Genomic DNA, 17165 nt, shown 5'->3' with positions numbered 1-17165 from the left:
GTTTACATGTGATGGTTAACATCTACAACCCCAGAACTCAGGAGACCAAGGCAGAAGACCCATCAGTTCAAGGACAGCCTGAGATACAGAGACTTCAAAGGCCCTGGGATCCATTAACATCCACATAAACTAGTAACTCAAAGATCACAAAGACGATCAGTAAATAAAGAACATGGAGGAAGGAAGGGACTACGTTGGTAAACTGCTTGCCATGAAAGCCTGAGGACCCAAGTTCAATCCCCAAAACCCATATAAAAAGCTAGGTGTCTGGGGCTGAAGAGATGGCTCAGCAGTTCAGAGCACTGGCTGCTCTTCCAGTGGACCTGAGTTTGTTCCCAGCACCCACATGGTAGCTCACAACCACCTGTAACTTCAGTTCTAGGGAATCCCACTTCTGACATCTTTGGGAACCAGGCATGCAAGTGGTACAACAGAGATTTTTGTTTTTAATTTAAAGCTGGGTTATTCAAACAGGGAGATCCAGATTCAATTAGATACCCAGTCTCAAAAAAATAAGATGGGCAGCAATTGAGGAAGACATATGGCACTGATCTATGACCTCCACTTGTGAGCAGTTACATACAAACACATGCACACAAGAGGTGGGAGGGGAAGGAGAGGGAAGGAGAGAGAGAGAAAAATTCCAGTTATAAGCCTGTCTACCCACCAAGCAGAGCACATACTAAGCCACCAAGGATCAAAGCAGAAGGACCGTCTGCTGCCTGCATATCATACTCTCCAGACTCACCCTCCAGGGGCTGCTACTGGCCACCATCTATGAAGTTCCCTGCCAGCAACTGTTCTAGGCCTGTACCCAAGTGTGGGGTATTACTGCCAATTGCCAGATTCTAAAATTTGGTCAACTAATTTCAGCAGAACTCCATTAGGAGATCCAGGAAGAATGCCCAGGGTTCTCTCCCTTAACTGAATGCAAATGCCCTGTGCAAAATTAATTTCTGTCGATTCTTGGAACATCACCAGTCTCAAATGACTCCCACATTGTCACTGTCTGCTGCCTCAACGGCAATTAAAAGGCAAGACCACAAGCTGGGCATAGTGGTGCACACCTTTAGTCTCAGTACTCAGGAGGCAGAGGAAAGTGGATTTCCGAGTTTGAGACCAGCCTGATCTACAGTGAGTTCCAGAACAGTCAGGGCTATACAGCAAACAGTAAAACAAAAAAGTCACAGCTATAATGACATGCATGCTGCCCTCCTGGGAAGCTTAGTGTGCTAGTCCTGAGCTCATGGTATGCTTTGCTTTCACTGCCTGCCTCAAGTGTGACAACCTGGAGCCCAGTCATCCCGGGTGGCAGCCATTAGGAAAAGTTATTTCTAAGGCTTAAAATCTCAGCACTGTGACATGAGAGCACAGACTTCTATTAAGGACACGAACACTGCTGCACAGGGGAACTGATGATGTGGATGGTTTGATTAGTGAGGGCAAGTTGGCACAAAGAACAATGAGACCAAAAGGATGGGTGTCTTGTGGACCGGAGTGCAAGTCACTAGCACCCATGTACTGCTAAGGACATGCCTGTCATCCCAGGGCACGAAAAGTAGAGATGGGATCCCCAGAGCAAGGTGACTGAGATGAGCTGCATCAGTGAGTTCCGAGTTTAAGTCAGAGCACCTGCTCTCTATAATGTGGGAAATGGACAAGGAAGACAATGGCACCAACCTCTGCCCCCCACACAGACGCATATGTGCACCTACACACACGCAAACACATCTACCCAAACACTACACAAATAAAAGGAAATAAAATTCTGAACTTTTAAAAACAAAACCAAATCAGACCACATTTAGCTTCACACCTTCTTGAAATTCTCTACAATATAAACAGAAGTCTGAGATACCTGGTCAAACAGGTAAACAGTGACATCATCAAAAAATGTCACTGCCTTCTTTTCCTTCTTCCAGTCATCTGGCAGCTGCTCAGGAGCCTCAGTGGCTGAGGGTTTCAGCAAACTCCGCAAGTGTAGGCCATCATCATTACTGACAATAATGGGCACGGGGTGCTCTGTGTCGTCTTCTGACTCGGAACTAAGGCTGTGTAAGTTGAAGGCCCGCAGGTCCTCGTCTGAGTCATCACTGTTCTCATCTTCCTCATCAGCATCCATCCCATCCTCCGAGAGGTCCAGCATCCCAGACACGCAGAGTTTGCCCAGGTATTTCCCTTCAATGTCTGGCTCCTTAAGTTTGGGGCCCTCGAAGGGACTGGACACGGATTTATCCAGTGTGGAACTTGTGTATGCAAGGAGTTCATTGGTGTTGGTGCCGGTAGAGGCCAGGGTGCACGGGCGATCTTCCTGTGTCTCCAAGTCATCACAGCTGCTAAGTTCTGAATTCAACAAACTCAAGGCGCTGCTGGCCTCATCATCCACAGGAAATGTCTCTCTGGAATCATCAGCTGGTGTGGGCTGCAACATTTCTTGTAACTCTGAGTGACAAGAATTCTGTACAGCAGGCACCTCGTTTTGATCTGGCTTGCTCTGTGGGGCTTCCATACAGCTGTCTCCGATGTCAGAGTTTTCCTCTGGGACAGCAGGCTCAGGTGGGGACTGGTCTTTTACCAAGGCCAAGGCAGAGGCAGATGATGCTGGGACCTCCTCAGGCTTTTTATCTGGCTCTGAGTCATTGTCTGAAAAGTATGCAGAGTCTCGATACGAACTCTGGGTGCCAAGTGTAAAGCCCTGAGAGGGACCTTCAGCACCCCTGTGGCCATCGCCTGCATCTGAGATGACAATGACCGGGTTGGGAGGCAAACTGTTTTGGCCACTGTCACCTGCTGCAATCGTGTCTGAATCAGTAGCACCCTCAGGTGCAGGATGCAGGGTCCACTCAGGAGACTCCAGGTTCTCTGTTTCATAACCACTGTCTGCGGGCTTATCAGGGGGCAAGAGTTTCTGAGGGGTATGAGAGCTAAGGGACTCTAGTAATGCTTCATGGACATCTACTGAATCCAGGGAGTCTGGTGTCTCCACAGACTGCTCTGAGGTGGGGATGGGTGTTGACAAACTGTCTTCTAAGAGGCTGTCTTGGCTGGTGGAGTCCGAGGAAAGGGCAGAGGCAGCATCTTTGGGGGCAGCCTTGTAATTAAGCTGACTTGCTGTCTCCACGGCTACCGAGCTTCTCTCCAGTATGCTGCCACTAAGGAGGTCTTCTGAAAATGGCTGGTTTTGTAAATCCTGTCTAGATTCTGGAAGACTAGTCCCCATGCTACCCTGACCAGCAAGACCATCATTCACAAGGATGGAATCTCTTTTGGTTATGTTCAAGGCCTCCTTGCTTTGGCAAGTCATGTCAGGGGGTCTAGTGTCCTCATCATGAGTCTTGGCATCAGTAGAAGGAATTTCATTTGGGGCAGTCATGGGGTTGGAACTTAGATCCAGGCAAATGGAGTCCTCAGGGACTCTGACATCTACAAAGGATTTGGTCTCTCCTGGTCTCAGAACTGTATCTAAGGGGACATTAGGAGATGCTTCCTCTGTGAGTGAGGCCAGAGGTATCTGCACTTCTGGGGAGGCCTGTGGTGGTGTACTACCCTGAAGTGTGACCCCTGTACCTTCATTCTCTCCACTCAGGTTTTCCTGTGACAGAGGAAGGTCTAGTGTATTCTCAGGAAACGCAACTTCAGAACCCTGAGAGCCTCTCTGGGGTGAATCTAACAGTGCTGAGGTAAAACCTGCATTCTTAAGTTCTGTTTGAAGATCATTCACTGGCTCCTTGCTGGGCAGCGAGCCTTTCAGTAGGTTTTTCTCCTGAAGAAATAAAAAGTTTTCTGACAATTCTTGAACACTCAGTGGATCAAAGTGATCTTGGTGCAAAAGACTTTCTGTTAAACACACAGGGCTCTGGTCGAAAAGCTTATGTGACTTTTCTTTGTTGGAGTGGCAGGTGTCTTTGGGGTCATCCAGGCTTGAACTCAAGGCGGCTGGTTTAAAGTCAGCTTGAACTCCATTTAGTTCCATTAGGTCAAATATTTTCTGGTGACTGGACAGGTCATCTGCTTTGTCAAGGTCACTGAATATGTTGAAAGGGCTCCCAGGGATGCTGGCAGCATGTGAGCCCTCAGAAGAGCTGGGTTCTTTGGGGTGAGCACTGCTCTGGAAGAAACTGTCACCTGAATTGGGCTCCTCAGACAAGAGGTTCTTGAGGGCTGTAGGCTGGGGTGCCTCAGCTCCAACCCTTTCTGGATTATCCACTTCAGTTGTGAGCAGAGCAGGTGGATAATCCAGCCCTAAATTACTACGGCTTTTCTCTTCCAACTGGATGTAATAGTCACTTCCAACAGAGAGGTTGTGGGCGTCAAACACAGGAACCACCCCAGGGGCCCTCGGGGGTACCTCTTGGCCACTGTCATCTTGTTTCCCAGGGCCAGGATCTGAAAGTGAACTCTCAAACACTTCAACGGGGAAGAACATGCTAGAGTAAGACAAGGCTTCATCTGGGTGGCCCTGGCCTCGCTCATCAAAGTGGTCATGCTTGGCAGCTTCCCACACATACTCAAAGCTCAGTCCCTGGCTGGTCTCAGTCACTGTGAGGACCTCCTCCATCTCCCGACCTAGCCGGTCCCGGGCAAAGTGGTCAAGGATGGGGAATGCAGCACTACTTGATGTGTCCCTGCTGCTGGTGTTTGGCTTGAGAGCGGTCCACTGCTGTTCAAAGTCCACCTCTGAGTCCCGCTGGCTCTGCATCCGCAGGTAAGTGAGCAGTCGGTGCACATCTTCTGCAGCTGGCCTCCTGTCAGGAGCCAGCCAGCAGAACTGTAACACTTCATACCTGCGAGCCACACATGGGACAATTAATGCACAGAAGCAAGAAATAACCTTACTTCAGAGCCAATTCAACATACCCTTCCCCAGCAAGATCCTAACCACGGCCAGCCATGTTAAGGGATTAGCTCAGAGTGTGATTACCACACCAGAGGAAAGGAAAGAACATGTGATGCACTCATTCTTTTTTGGTTTACTTTCAGGACATTTCACCGTATCCAGCTACAAGCTGTCTGCCAAATCACATGTTCTTATGTTCTTGTCATAACTTTCCCATAAATTTTTTTGGTTGCTATTCTAAATTTTTATTGTTAATATTTTGATAGCATTCTAAGAACATGCAAAAAAAAAGTTTTTTAAAAACCTGATTAGTAGCCGGGTGGTGGTGGCTCACGCCTTTAGTCCCAGCACTCGGGAGGCAGAGGCAGGAGGGTCTCTGTGAGTTCAAGGCCAGCCTGGTCTACAGAGCAAGTTCCAGGACAGCCTCTAAAGTCACAGAGAAACCCTGTCTCAAAAAAACTAAAAAACTTAAAACAAACAACACAAAAAAACCAAACCTGATTAGTGCTCTAGTTTGGATATGCTTAGTTTTCATTAGCATATATTAATTATGAACAATAATGGGCTTCACTATGACGTTTTCATACAGGCACATACTTTATTAGAATGATATTTATCTATTGTCTAAAACTAAGGGGCATATGGATGAACATGTGTGCATGCGCACATGCAGTCTGAATGGTGTACATGGAGGCCAGGTCTATACTGGGTCTTCCTCTACTTCAGAAGCCATCCTCAATTAGTCTCCATCCCTTGAGACGGGGTCTCTCACTGAACCTGGACTTCACTGATTCAGCTAGGTTGACTTAATGAGGCCATCAAGCCCCATGGATTGTCCTGTCTCCATCACCTCAGTATGGGAAGGCAGGTACACACTACCACACTCAGCTTTTTAGACAATTGCTGGGGGTGTGAACTCAGATTTCCTGCTCGAGTGGCAGGCACTGCCCTGACTGAGCCCTGTCCCTAGTCCCCACACTTGTTTTTGTAGATTACAAAGCAGAAGGAAGCTACCAACCATCTATCAGAATAGGGCTGCTCCAGCTGGGGCTTTGGGAGTTTCATGTCCCTCTCTCTAATGACTTGATTGAGAACATCCAGGTCGGAAAGGTTTACATAAGGCTGAGCAGCATTACTGAAGAGTTCCCAAAGGGTCACACCCAATGACCTGTGGAAAGCAAGAGAGTCATGCTGAAGTCGCTAACAACCTCATTTTTATTTCTAGCATCAGCAACTGTATGGACAAGATATGCATGGAAGTGGTTATTTATTAGTAAGATCAGTATAAAACAGTTCTTAAATAATATCCCAATGGCAAAAAACAAGAGCTACTTCTCTTGAAATGAAGGTGACCAGAAAGCCTTCTCATATTTACTTCATCACTATAACTGAGCATAATAATATAATCACAGGAATTAAACAAATGACCCCTTGTGACTTTAAAACTTCAAGGGGCCAGGCGGTGGTGGCCCACACCTTTAATCCCAACACTCCGGAGGCAGAGACAGGCATTCTACAGAGTGAGTTGCAGGACAGCCATGGCTGTTACACAGAGAAAACCTGTCTCAAAAAGCAAAAAACAAAAACCCACAACAAAAAGATCCCCACCAAAAAACAACTTAAAAGGAATTAGTTGAAAGAATAATAGAATGCTAAATCTTGGCAAAATGGCTTAGCAATATAAATACTCTGAATTCTGAGGTGGGGAATCCCACTGAATAATGATAAACACTATAAAATAATTCCAGGAAACTTTTACATGAGCAAAATCTCTGTTATTTTGGTTACTCCTCAGCATCCTAGCTTGTGGCAGCTGTCTGGTGCCAGAAGAGGCCACAGGATGGTATCACTGCAGTGGGACACCCTATCTCAGAGTCTATTTAACTAGCTCTACAAGTTCTCACTGTGTAGACTATGCTGAATGGAACTCACCTGTGTAGACAGGTTTTTAATTCACAGTGGTCCTCCTGCCTCAATCAGCCAGGTGCTGAGATTATACATTCATGATGAAATACCCATCCTCCCCCGCAACTTGTCCTTGCACCCTAGAGCTCTGTCCCCCCTGGAAAGACCTCACCTGCTTAGCTCAAAGGAAGTATGTTTCCTTCCTTCACACACTCTCATTTCTTTCCACTATTCACTGTCATATGGGAATCTACTGGGATGTTCTCAGGGAGTCATGCATGTCATCTGGGAAGTTTAAATTTTTAAACATTTTATTATTTTATGTATATGGGTATTTTGCCTGCATGTGTGTCTGCACCATTTGCATCCCTAGCGCCACGGAGACCAGAAGGGGGTATCAGATCCCTTGGAGCTAGAGTTACAGATGGGATGTGAGCTGCCATGCTGGTTCTGGGAATCCAACTCAGGTCCTCTGCAAGAGCAGCTCTTAACCACTGAGCCATCTTTTTAGATTCTTCAGGGAGAATTTTAAACAAGTAAGTTGGTACTTAGGATCTGTATCCCCTTTGTTTTGTTTTAAAGTCAGGGTCTCACTATGTAGCCCAGGTTGGCCTTGAACTTACTATGTAAACTAAGCTGGCCATGAATGTAAAAACACTGCTGGTCTCTGCTTTCCAGTGCTTGAATTAAGGGTGTGTGCGACCACAAATGACCCATATCTAGCATTCAGTGACAGAATCAGGTTTGGCCTGGGAAACCAGAGTTTTTCAAAAGCTCCCTGCGATTTGTGATTCTGTCTTCCTCCAGATTCAGGTGTGTGGTTATGAGACAGTTCAATGCCCACTAGGAGCCTGTGAGTAGCAATAGCACAGAGTGGCTTTATTTGCTGTTGTGTAGCCTGGTGCTCAATTTCCTGATGCTACTTTACAAGTAACTGAGCAGAGCCAGCGTATTTCTTGTCCACAGAGGTCACTTCTAAAGTGAAGAGGAGGAGGAAAAACCCTCACACCAGTCCAGAAGGCAGTGTCTTCTCCCTGGCAGAGAACCCTCAGGGGTGGATGACCACTTTAAGTAGAAAAATGCTTAAGACACTGGCCATTGACCTTGGAGTTGCCAATTTTTTTGGAGAAATAAGGAATCCATGTGAAATGCTAAAAACCAAAGTTTGCTTGGCAGCTGTCAGAATGAGCGGCACTGCCTCCACCTGTACAGGCCCACACAGCCTGTCTCCCTGCCTGTTCAGGCCCACATAGCCTGTCTCCCTGCCTGAGGCTCCACAGCCCTGTTCACCACACTCCCTTCCCTCTTCAGTGAGACATTCTCAGACCCAAGTCCCCAGGCTCTGCCAGCCCCAACTCTTCAGAGGACATGAGGAGAAACGCAGGCTCCCTAGCTCCTGGGGCCCACAAGTCTTTTCTTTTGGGAAAGGGTGTGTCCTGCTGCTTTCCCACCTCCACTCTAAATTCTGCGTGAGGTTTCCTCAACTGCCTTGGCATGAGCAGTGTGGCAGGACCTGGCACTGCTGCCAGCAACTATTCTGACAGTCAGGAACAGGGCCAACTCTGCCTTGGGGAACACAGGCTCCATTTTCATGTCAATCATCCTGCTAAATACAATAAAAATGCCAGTGAAGCATAAAAAACATCTTGAAGAATCTAAGGTGGGTAAGAAGGCAGGAGCTTCCAAGGTGAAGCTAGTATTTTGAGAACTGAGAACACAAAAGCCACCTTTGAGCCCTGGGGCATCTGTGCAAGCACTTAGGCTTCTTTGTATGGTTCCTAAGGCTCCACGGAAGAAGACCAGGTGAGCAGGCCAAAGCCCTGGCTCTACCCAGGTAAGATGTCCCACAGAAGGTTCTCCTTCAGGGCAGGTATGAGCCAGCTCCTGAAAGGCCAGCTGCCAGATAGGGAGAGAACAGGGACTAATGGGGCTCACCTACAAAGTAGCCAGAGTCGGCCTTGGACAGCCCTCATTATCGGAGTGGAACATTTCAGCTCACTCTGCAGTGCCTGCTAGAGGAGTTCCCTGTATGGCAAGACACCCATGTACCCAACAGAGGCATGTCCAGGTCCTCTGTGGGGGAGTGTGTCTCCGGCTAGACTGCCATGGATTCTCACCAGAAGGAAAGCCACAGGAAACAATGCTCCATCCAGAATCGATAGGAGTTACTTATTGCAGTAATTTGACAGAGTTATAAAAAACAGCTTATTTTTTTAAATAAAAAACTGTAAAACCTAACAGAGAGATATAATAGAATAGACATAGCTGAAGAGAAAATATAAAAAATAGATAGAGACTGGAGAGATGGCTCAGCAATTAAGAGTACTGGCTGCTCTTCCAGAGGACCTGGGTTCAATTCCTAGCATCCACATGGCAGCTCATAACTGTCTGTAATGTCGGTTCTAGGGAATTTGACTCTCTCACATAGACACATATGCAAAATACCAATGCACATAAAATAAAAATAAATCATTAAAAAATAGAAAATTAGTGGATGGAGAACATGTTCTAGAATTGAAAGGGGGGAATGCAGAGAACCAATTATGAGATATAAGACAGGGGAAGCAACAACAAATGTTCAATTACCCTTCCAAAAGGAGAGAACAGCCGAGTGTTGGTAGCGCACGCCTTTAGTCCCAGCACTTAGGAGGCAGAGGCAGGGGGATCTCTTGAGGCCAACCTGGTCTACAAGAGCGAGTTCCAGGACAGCCTCCAAAGTCACAGAGAAACCTTGTCTCAAAAAACAAAACAAACAAACAAACAAAAAACCCAACAAAAAACAAAAAAACAGTCTTACTAAACGGCCCAAACCCCTCTCAGCTTTTCTTGTCGCTTTGGTAATTATTAAGTACCTTCTATATCCCAGGCCCTATGTAAGCACAAAATGTAAAACAGATACAGTTCTTGTTTTTAGAAGAAAATGGACAGAAGAAGCAGTATTCACAAGGTAATTCTAACAAAGCTGTCATCATTGCTATGGCACATGAGGTGCCTTTCTGCCCCCTACATCCTACATAATTACTTATATATGCAAAGAGAAGGGAGTCAGGCCCTTGCTGAGGAAACCAAGGAAAATGGCACACCAGATACCTACCAGATATTACTGTATTTTGTCTGATCTGCAGTCAAGAGTCTGTCTTGAAAGCTGGTCACTAATTCTGGAGCAGTCCATCTCAGGGGGAAAATTTTTTTGTCATCGGTTTCAATGTAATCCTCCTGCATGGTCAAGAAGCATAGTGTTCAGGGGAATTCTATGTGAGGGGACCTTGATAGCTTAAGAGCAAAACATTCTCAAAAAGCATACACCCAACCTAAAAACACAGCAGGGGAGGCGGGGAAGCCAGCACAAAGAAGAGACTTCTGGATGGAAGGACGGATGTGAGATATTCCTCTGAAGTCTGAAGGCTTTGTAAACAGATCTCTACATCACGACGTTTGCTTGCACACCTTTAGCACAGGCTGGCCTTCTGCACTGAGGACAGTGCCAGTTACTACAGCTGATGTTACAGGTTGTCCTCCCATCACTTACCAGCAGCAAAGTGACAGGTGAGCTACAGACACCAAAGCCCTCTTCCTTCAAGACAATCACCTCTGTGAGGGTTGGAAAGGTAATACTAGCAACAACTTCACAGTGTACAGTAAGCGCTTCGGACACTACAGTTACTGCTTGGATAGGAACCAACCTAAATTTGCATATTTTGAAAACATTACACCTAGGGTCTTCACAAGACCCACTAAATGACAGATGAACATTATCTTTATGTCCCTGCTTAGAAAACCATGGGTGTTGCAGCAACAAAATTTCATTTTTTTAAAGATACAATTTATGTAATTTTATGTGGATGAATAGAATATTTTATCTGAATGTATGTATGTACACCATGTATGTGTCTAAAGCCCAAGAAGGAGTTAGAAAAGGGTGTCAGATCCTCTGGAACTGGAGCTACAGACTGTTGTGACCCTCCATGTGGGTTCTGGGAACTGAACTTGTGTCCTCTGCTGCAAGAACAGCAAGTGCTTTAACCACTAAGCCGTCTCTCTCCAGCCTCAGCACTATCTTTGCCCATGTCCTTGTTTAGTTTGTAACAGTTAAAAAAAAAAAGTAAATATCAAGTTTATCAAACCTATGCTACAGTTTTACTGACTATAGTGGAGAAACATCTACATGACATGTGTGCTCTGCTCTACAAATATTAATTACCATTTTTGCTCACATGCTAATTATCAATTTTGTTGTCTAGGGCTAGTGAAATGGCTCAACACACAAAGGCACTTATTGCCAAGACTAATAACTTGAGTTCTGTCCTGGGGATCCACAGGGTAGAAACAGAACTGACTTCCACGCACATGTCCTTGGCAAGCACATGCCCACAAACATACATGTCCACATGAAATAAGTAAGTACACAATTAAGGTATTGTTTAATATTTTTATATTACTTAGTCAAACTGAGTCGATTATACTGAATTACAAATATCTCTAAATAGTCTTTCAAAAGCTGTCACAAAACCTTGGCACAAAGCCACTGATTTAGACAAACCAGAAGCTAATGATAGCACTGAAAGGCCTGGGACAGACCCTGCTCTAGAAAGGCCATGTCACGAAGACTAAGGCTCTCACCCCCTCTTCAAGCACAAATAGCATTTTTCAACCCAACTCCATGACTGACACTAAGCAGGTTAAGGAGACAGAGGCAGAGCTTTGTTTACCTTGTATCTGCTGAATCCGATCCCATAGTCGCCCACTTTGACATTTAAGTCGGAGGTGAGAAAACAATTCCGTAGGGCCAGATCACTGCAAAGGGAAGGAGTAAGGCCAATTTAAGAGCAAATAGGATCCGCAGCTTGCACCTTGACACACAAACTGCCACAGGTCAGTTTTAAAACCAGCGTGCCTCCGGCTCTCTGCTTAATAATTAGTGTCCTAGTTTTTTTCATAGTTGTCTCCCACATTCCTAACCACAATTTAGGCTCAAAATCAAGATCACTGGTTAAGTACTGAACATACCTACATCAGTGGTTTGGATCACGGCACTTAAAGAGTAACTCAGGAAGAACTTTGAAATACTGAAATTGCCTGAATTTTCTTTATAATCTGAGGCTAGAAACAGTCTCTCACTCTATTAATAAAGGTGCAACTCCAAAGGTCCAAAAGCTACTCTGTGCCCCCACCTAAGTGCCCTCACTTTTCAAAGCTATGCAGGCGCTGTCTCTTCCCACTCTACCTTCCCAAGGGAGTAAAGAAGAGCACACTGCCATGAAGTACAATTTACAGACAGGATCCACTTGAAGAACAAGCACATTTTTATAAAACTGGTACTTTGAGGGGTGGGGAGATGACTTAGTACTTAATATGCTTGCTTGCCATGCAATCCTAAGGATTTGAGTTTAATCCCCAGAGCCTACATAAAAAGGCTGCACACTTGCAAACCCAGAGCTAGGGAGGCAGAAACAGGAGGCCAGCCTCATCTACTTCCAGGCCAACTAGAAACACTGTATCAAATAAAATGAACAGGAAAAACAACACAAGAGATTGTCTTCTACCACATATCAAACAAAACCATACTTCAATAAGTAAAAAATTCCCCCGTATTTTTTGTTTTCAAAACATTTTCTTTTTTTATTATTTTTTAATTATATGTGTGAGTGTCTATCTGTGTGTAGGTTTGTCACATGAGTTTACATGCTCAGAGGTCAGAAGTGGGTGTTTGACACCCTAGAGCTGGAGTTACAGGTGGTTGTGAGCTACCCAGGTGTTTCTCTAAGACAGATCAGATCTCCTTTTTCCCAAGTGACTCAGTTTTCTTATTTATTAGCTGGAGGAAGACACAGTACCTACTAGAGAGCATGGGCTGGAAGAACTTTCCTAGCAGGTCAATTGCTTCCGTACTCTCACCATCAACAGCTACAAGGAACAGCAGCAGGTGGTGGCAACACTGTACCTTGCACGTGTTGGGTCTCAGTGTAATGCTGATTCAGTTGTACTGAGTGGCTCTTTATGCTACAATGATACACATGGTGCTCTATCATGAAGCCTTTGAGCCGTTGGCAAAACCTTGGACACTTTCTGACTTCACTGTCCTTAACAATATAGAGCTCACCAATTTTTTTTAAAACTATTTAATGTGTGTGCACAGAAATGGAGATTACAGGAGCATAATAAAAATGTACACAGAATGTCTTTAAAAACTTTAGGATTATTATCTAGATTCAAGATAATGATGTAATTAGCCCCCAATGCTAATGGTTAAGTATTCTCTGCACCCATTAATGTGCAAAGCTATGGAAAAGAAAAAAATACAAGGTGCTAGCTAGCGTGCAACTTGACATCAAGTCTGCTCAGGTCAGGAAACACAAATGCAGCCAGCATTCTCCGTCAAGCTGAAAAACAGGTCTGGTGACAAGGCTGCCCAAGTTCCAGCCCTGCCTGGCTCTCAGAAGGCACTGGCTGGTCATTCCATTTGGCAGCAGGTCAATGGGTTCCAAGTCACATCTCATCACATTTGGTTTTTAACATGGGTAGCTACACATCACAGTCTGCCCATCTATAGAATGATTCTCTAGTGCAAATGGCTCCAGGTGACCAAGGCCAGCTCCAAATTAACCTACGTCAAGTTTCTATCTACAGGGAGCAGAGTGACCAAGTTCCTGATAGAGAGAGTGAAGACAGGAGCCAGTTGCCTGAGAGCCACTGAAAACTCTTCCAGGAGCTTGGCTTATGCTATCTTATTCACTCTTGATAAAAGAGATTCCCAACTCTACAGAAGAAATATGCTCAGAGGGATCAAAGGAGACTCAGAGTTGTAAAGTTGATGAGAGAAGAGTTAACCACTCCAACCCTAACTGCCCTCTCTGTCCCCCTCACTGTCTGCCTGCAGCACCCACAAAACATTGAGGCTCTGAAGGGCCATGTCTATCACGCTATGAAACTCAGATGTGCCAGCACTATATCAAGAAACCTGGGGGAGAGGGGAGCAAAAGCTTTCCTAGAATGGTGATGGCCTGTATTCTGCTTATAAATAAGGTCTATCCTTGCTGGTTGAGAAATACTACATTACTGAATACCTACTGCATACCAGCTATCTACTGGGCTCTGGGAATGCAGAATTCTTCCACTGTAAAATTCTGACTAGACATAGAGGACAGTGTCTACAGACTGTCTGCAATTGCTGGCTGGACTTTCTGGGACTGGTGATGGGATGGGATAAGGTCTCCTGGGTGGCTTTTTCCTTGGGCTCATCTAGCATCAAGGCTGAGTTGGACAGCCAGGCCTCTAACTGACTCTAGCTTAGTCTCCCATTATACACTACTGCAAAACTAGACAAGATAGTCAAATAAAATAAGCAGTTTCTGGTTAATGGACACTAACCTGCCCAGGGTTCTGACCCTGGAGGAATATGACAGCAGAGGTTAAGTACCACTCTAGGAGTCATACTCCATGTCCAGTTCAGAGTCTAAGCACAGGGGATAAAACTTCCAAGTGGACACCAAGAATGGAGGCTGCACCTGAACACACAGGGGAAAAGGGATGCTTTGAGAATGTCTAACACCAAGGTTAGGTGGGAGCATGGCTCAGTTATAAAGTCCACACCTAGAACCCCTCATTTTTAGAGTTCAGTGTACACATGAGGCACTGAATTCCATCCTCAGCACCAACAACACACAAAATGAGCCAAATCTAAACAAAACCAAACATGTTACCTAAAACTAAAGCCAACCTGAGTGTTCAAGGACCTGTCTAAAGCAAGACCTTGATGGCTCTAACCACCAAATGCATCCTAGAATCACTTGGGGGACCCACTTCCCTAATCCTTAAACAAAACAGCAGGCAGCAGACCTGGGGCAGGCTGAGAATGGGCATATCCTAGGAGTCAGTGCACGTCTGATGAGCCTCCCTGGGATGTGAGCTGAAACTCTATTTCTGAGAGGGACACTGAGGTTTCAGGCCTATTCCCTCAGGTTCCTGTACCTAGGACCTGCACCATAACCAGACAGCTTTGCTAAAACGCTCTGTCACCAAGATTAACTACCAGGAGACAACCTTCCCAGAGCCAGGTCTAGACTAGAAGCCACCCTGGATCAGGATCAAAGAAAGCTACTAGATTTCCAGTGTGCAAATCAGTAGTCCAAGTGCTAGTTAAGTAGGGAGCGAGCACTTTCCACCTGGAATGCTAATTTTCTCAGGGGGCCTGGCCTGGACTAGCCTAGAAAGATGCAGTGTTTAGTGCTTTATATCCAGGTGACTTTCTGCAGGCACAACAGTAGATGGTGTGTGCCTTGATTTACTGAGTCTCATGTGGCCCAGAATGGCCTCAAACTCTCTGTGTAGCTAAGGAAAACCTTGAACTTCTTGTCTTATCTGCCTCCACCTCCCAAATCTTGGAATCCCAGACGTGCAGATCCATACCTGGTTTACTTGGGGCCTGGAATAAAGCCAGAGCCTGGAGGATGCCAGGCCAGTGTTCTATCAACTGAGCTACACACAGATGCCATATTAACTGGGCAGTAAGGGTGCTGGGCTCCTTCTGTGTCCTCCTAATGTATAAAGTTTTTTTTTTTCAAAGTCTTCCTCATTTCCCTCTACCCTTCCAGGTAGTACAGATTTACAAACTGGTAGGTACAGTTTTTCTACATAGTACACACACCAAAACAATATACAAAGAGGAGCATACACTGTTATGACTACTAAATTGCACCTTCATGCTTATATCACAGTATAGAGATCCTTCCTATAAACCAGCCTAGTCATCCTCAGTCATTACTGTAACATTTAACAGCACAGTTGGAGCTTACACTAGCTCCCTTGTGAATGTCTGCTGCTCCTATTTGCCACCCTTTCAAGTAATACTAGGATAATCATTTTGTTTCTCTGTTTGAGGCAGGGTCTCATTATGTAGCTCAGGCTAGCCCTGAACTTGCAACTCTCATGTCCTGGCCTACTGACCACTGGGTACAATATTTTTTTTTCTTTTAAAGAATCTTTTTAGCTTGTGTGGTGGTGTACACCTTTAATTAGTTTATGAGGCAGAGGCTGATGATCTCTGTGAGTTCCTGGCCACCCAGAACTACCCAATGAAACCCTATCTTAGAAAAAGAAGGGAGGGAAGGAATAAAAAACAACAAGCAAAACATCATCAACAAAACTAGGCCAGTCTAGAAAAGGCTCCTGTTGGCTAACAAGTCAGCTACTCAGCAAGCTTGAGCACATACACTGCCCACCAAGGTGACCTGATAGTACCCTGCTGCTCAGAGACTTTCCAAGTGGAGGGCAAGGGACCCTAGGCTCTGGATCACCTGTGAAAAGGTAACAGCAGCATGTGCTGTTCACACGACCTTCAGGAAGGCTGGATATGCCACCTTTGAAACACAGGCTGCCTGAGACCCTGAGATAAGACTCTCTTTAAACATTATGTAAAAACAAATTTTAACTAGGGTGATTTACAAGATCAGTTTCCAACATGAGGACAGCTTCGGGTTAGACAGGTGGGCTGGTCTATTTCAACCAAGTTTTCTCTGACTCAACCAATATTCTAAATCTTAATTTTAAAATAATGCCATATGGAAGGCTACCCACACAAGAAGAATTTATAAAGAACAGAAGTTTGCCCCACATGAAACTTCATATCAAAGAGCCTGTGTGTGTGTGGTGTGTGTGTGTGTGGTGTGTATATGGACACCTGAGTGTGCAGTTATGTATGCACATGTGTGTGCAGAGGCCAGAGGATAACCTCAGGTGCTGCTCCTCAGACACTGTCTTATAATACCACTCCCCCACCCTGCCTGCCCAGGACTGGGATTACAAGCATGCAACGCCACCCTCGATTTTACAAAATAAAAATAAAAATAAAACACGATTGGAACTGGAAAGATGGCTCAGTGGTTAAAAGGTACTTGCTGCTCTTGCAGAGGACCTGGGTTTCTTCCCCATTTGGATATGGTGGCTCACAACTGTAACTCTAGTTCCAGGGACCCAATGCCCTCTCTGGACTCTGAGGGCAATGCTTGTGTGTGGTATACATACATACACACAGGCAAATACTCATACACATAAAAAGAAGATAAATCTGGTGGATAATAAATTAAATAAATAAAAAACACAGAGTCAAACTTGGTCCTATTAAGCTCTTTACCGACCAAGCTATTGCCCAGAGCAGTTGTTTTAAAAAGTAGAATGTAACAGCTGTCAATGGTTCCAGGGTGCTTCTGTACCTTGAGTCTTTGTTCTTGAATATCATCCAAATCATATGATTTATCTTTATTTGTTTTCAAGTCTCTTAAGACTTTTCCTTGAGGAAGCATGGGAAAACATTACTGGCTATGACATCTGTAAGAACACAGTGGTGAGCAGGACTCAAGCACACTTTCCAGTCATCTCTGGGAACTTCATGTTGCTGATTTTCATGTTCTAATTACATTTGTGTGTG

General features: G+C 45.2%; 1 protein-coding gene across 3 annotated transcripts in view; it reads right to left on the bottom strand.

Annotated features, from left to right (window-relative positions):
• Lmtk2 (lemur tyrosine kinase 2) overlaps positions 1-17165 on the bottom strand; it is an 89995-nt gene that overhangs the window by 9281 nt on the left and 63549 nt on the right. For all 3 annotated transcript variants that reach the window (XM_013120495.3, XM_013120497.3, XM_013120498.3), the window contains exons 8-11: positions 11452-11536; positions 9837-9958; positions 5856-6005; positions 1859-4784 (exon numbers count right to left, since the gene is read on the bottom strand). In XM_013120495.3, coding sequence (XP_012975949.1) covers positions 1859-4784; positions 5856-6005; positions 9837-9958; positions 11452-11536 — 3283 coding nt within the window. The remainder of the gene's footprint in view (positions 1-1858; positions 4785-5855; positions 6006-9836; positions 9959-11451; positions 11537-17165) is intronic.

Source organism: Mesocricetus auratus, unplaced genomic scaffold (assembly GCF_017639785.1).
Source record: "Mesocricetus auratus isolate SY011 unplaced genomic scaffold, BCM_Maur_2.0 Super-Scaffold_100008, whole genome shotgun sequence".
Lineage (NCBI taxonomy): Eukaryota > Metazoa > Chordata > Mammalia > Rodentia > Cricetidae > Mesocricetus > Mesocricetus auratus.
The sequence above is the reverse complement of the archived record's forward strand: the minus strand, read 5'-3'. Positions and strand labels throughout refer to the sequence as shown.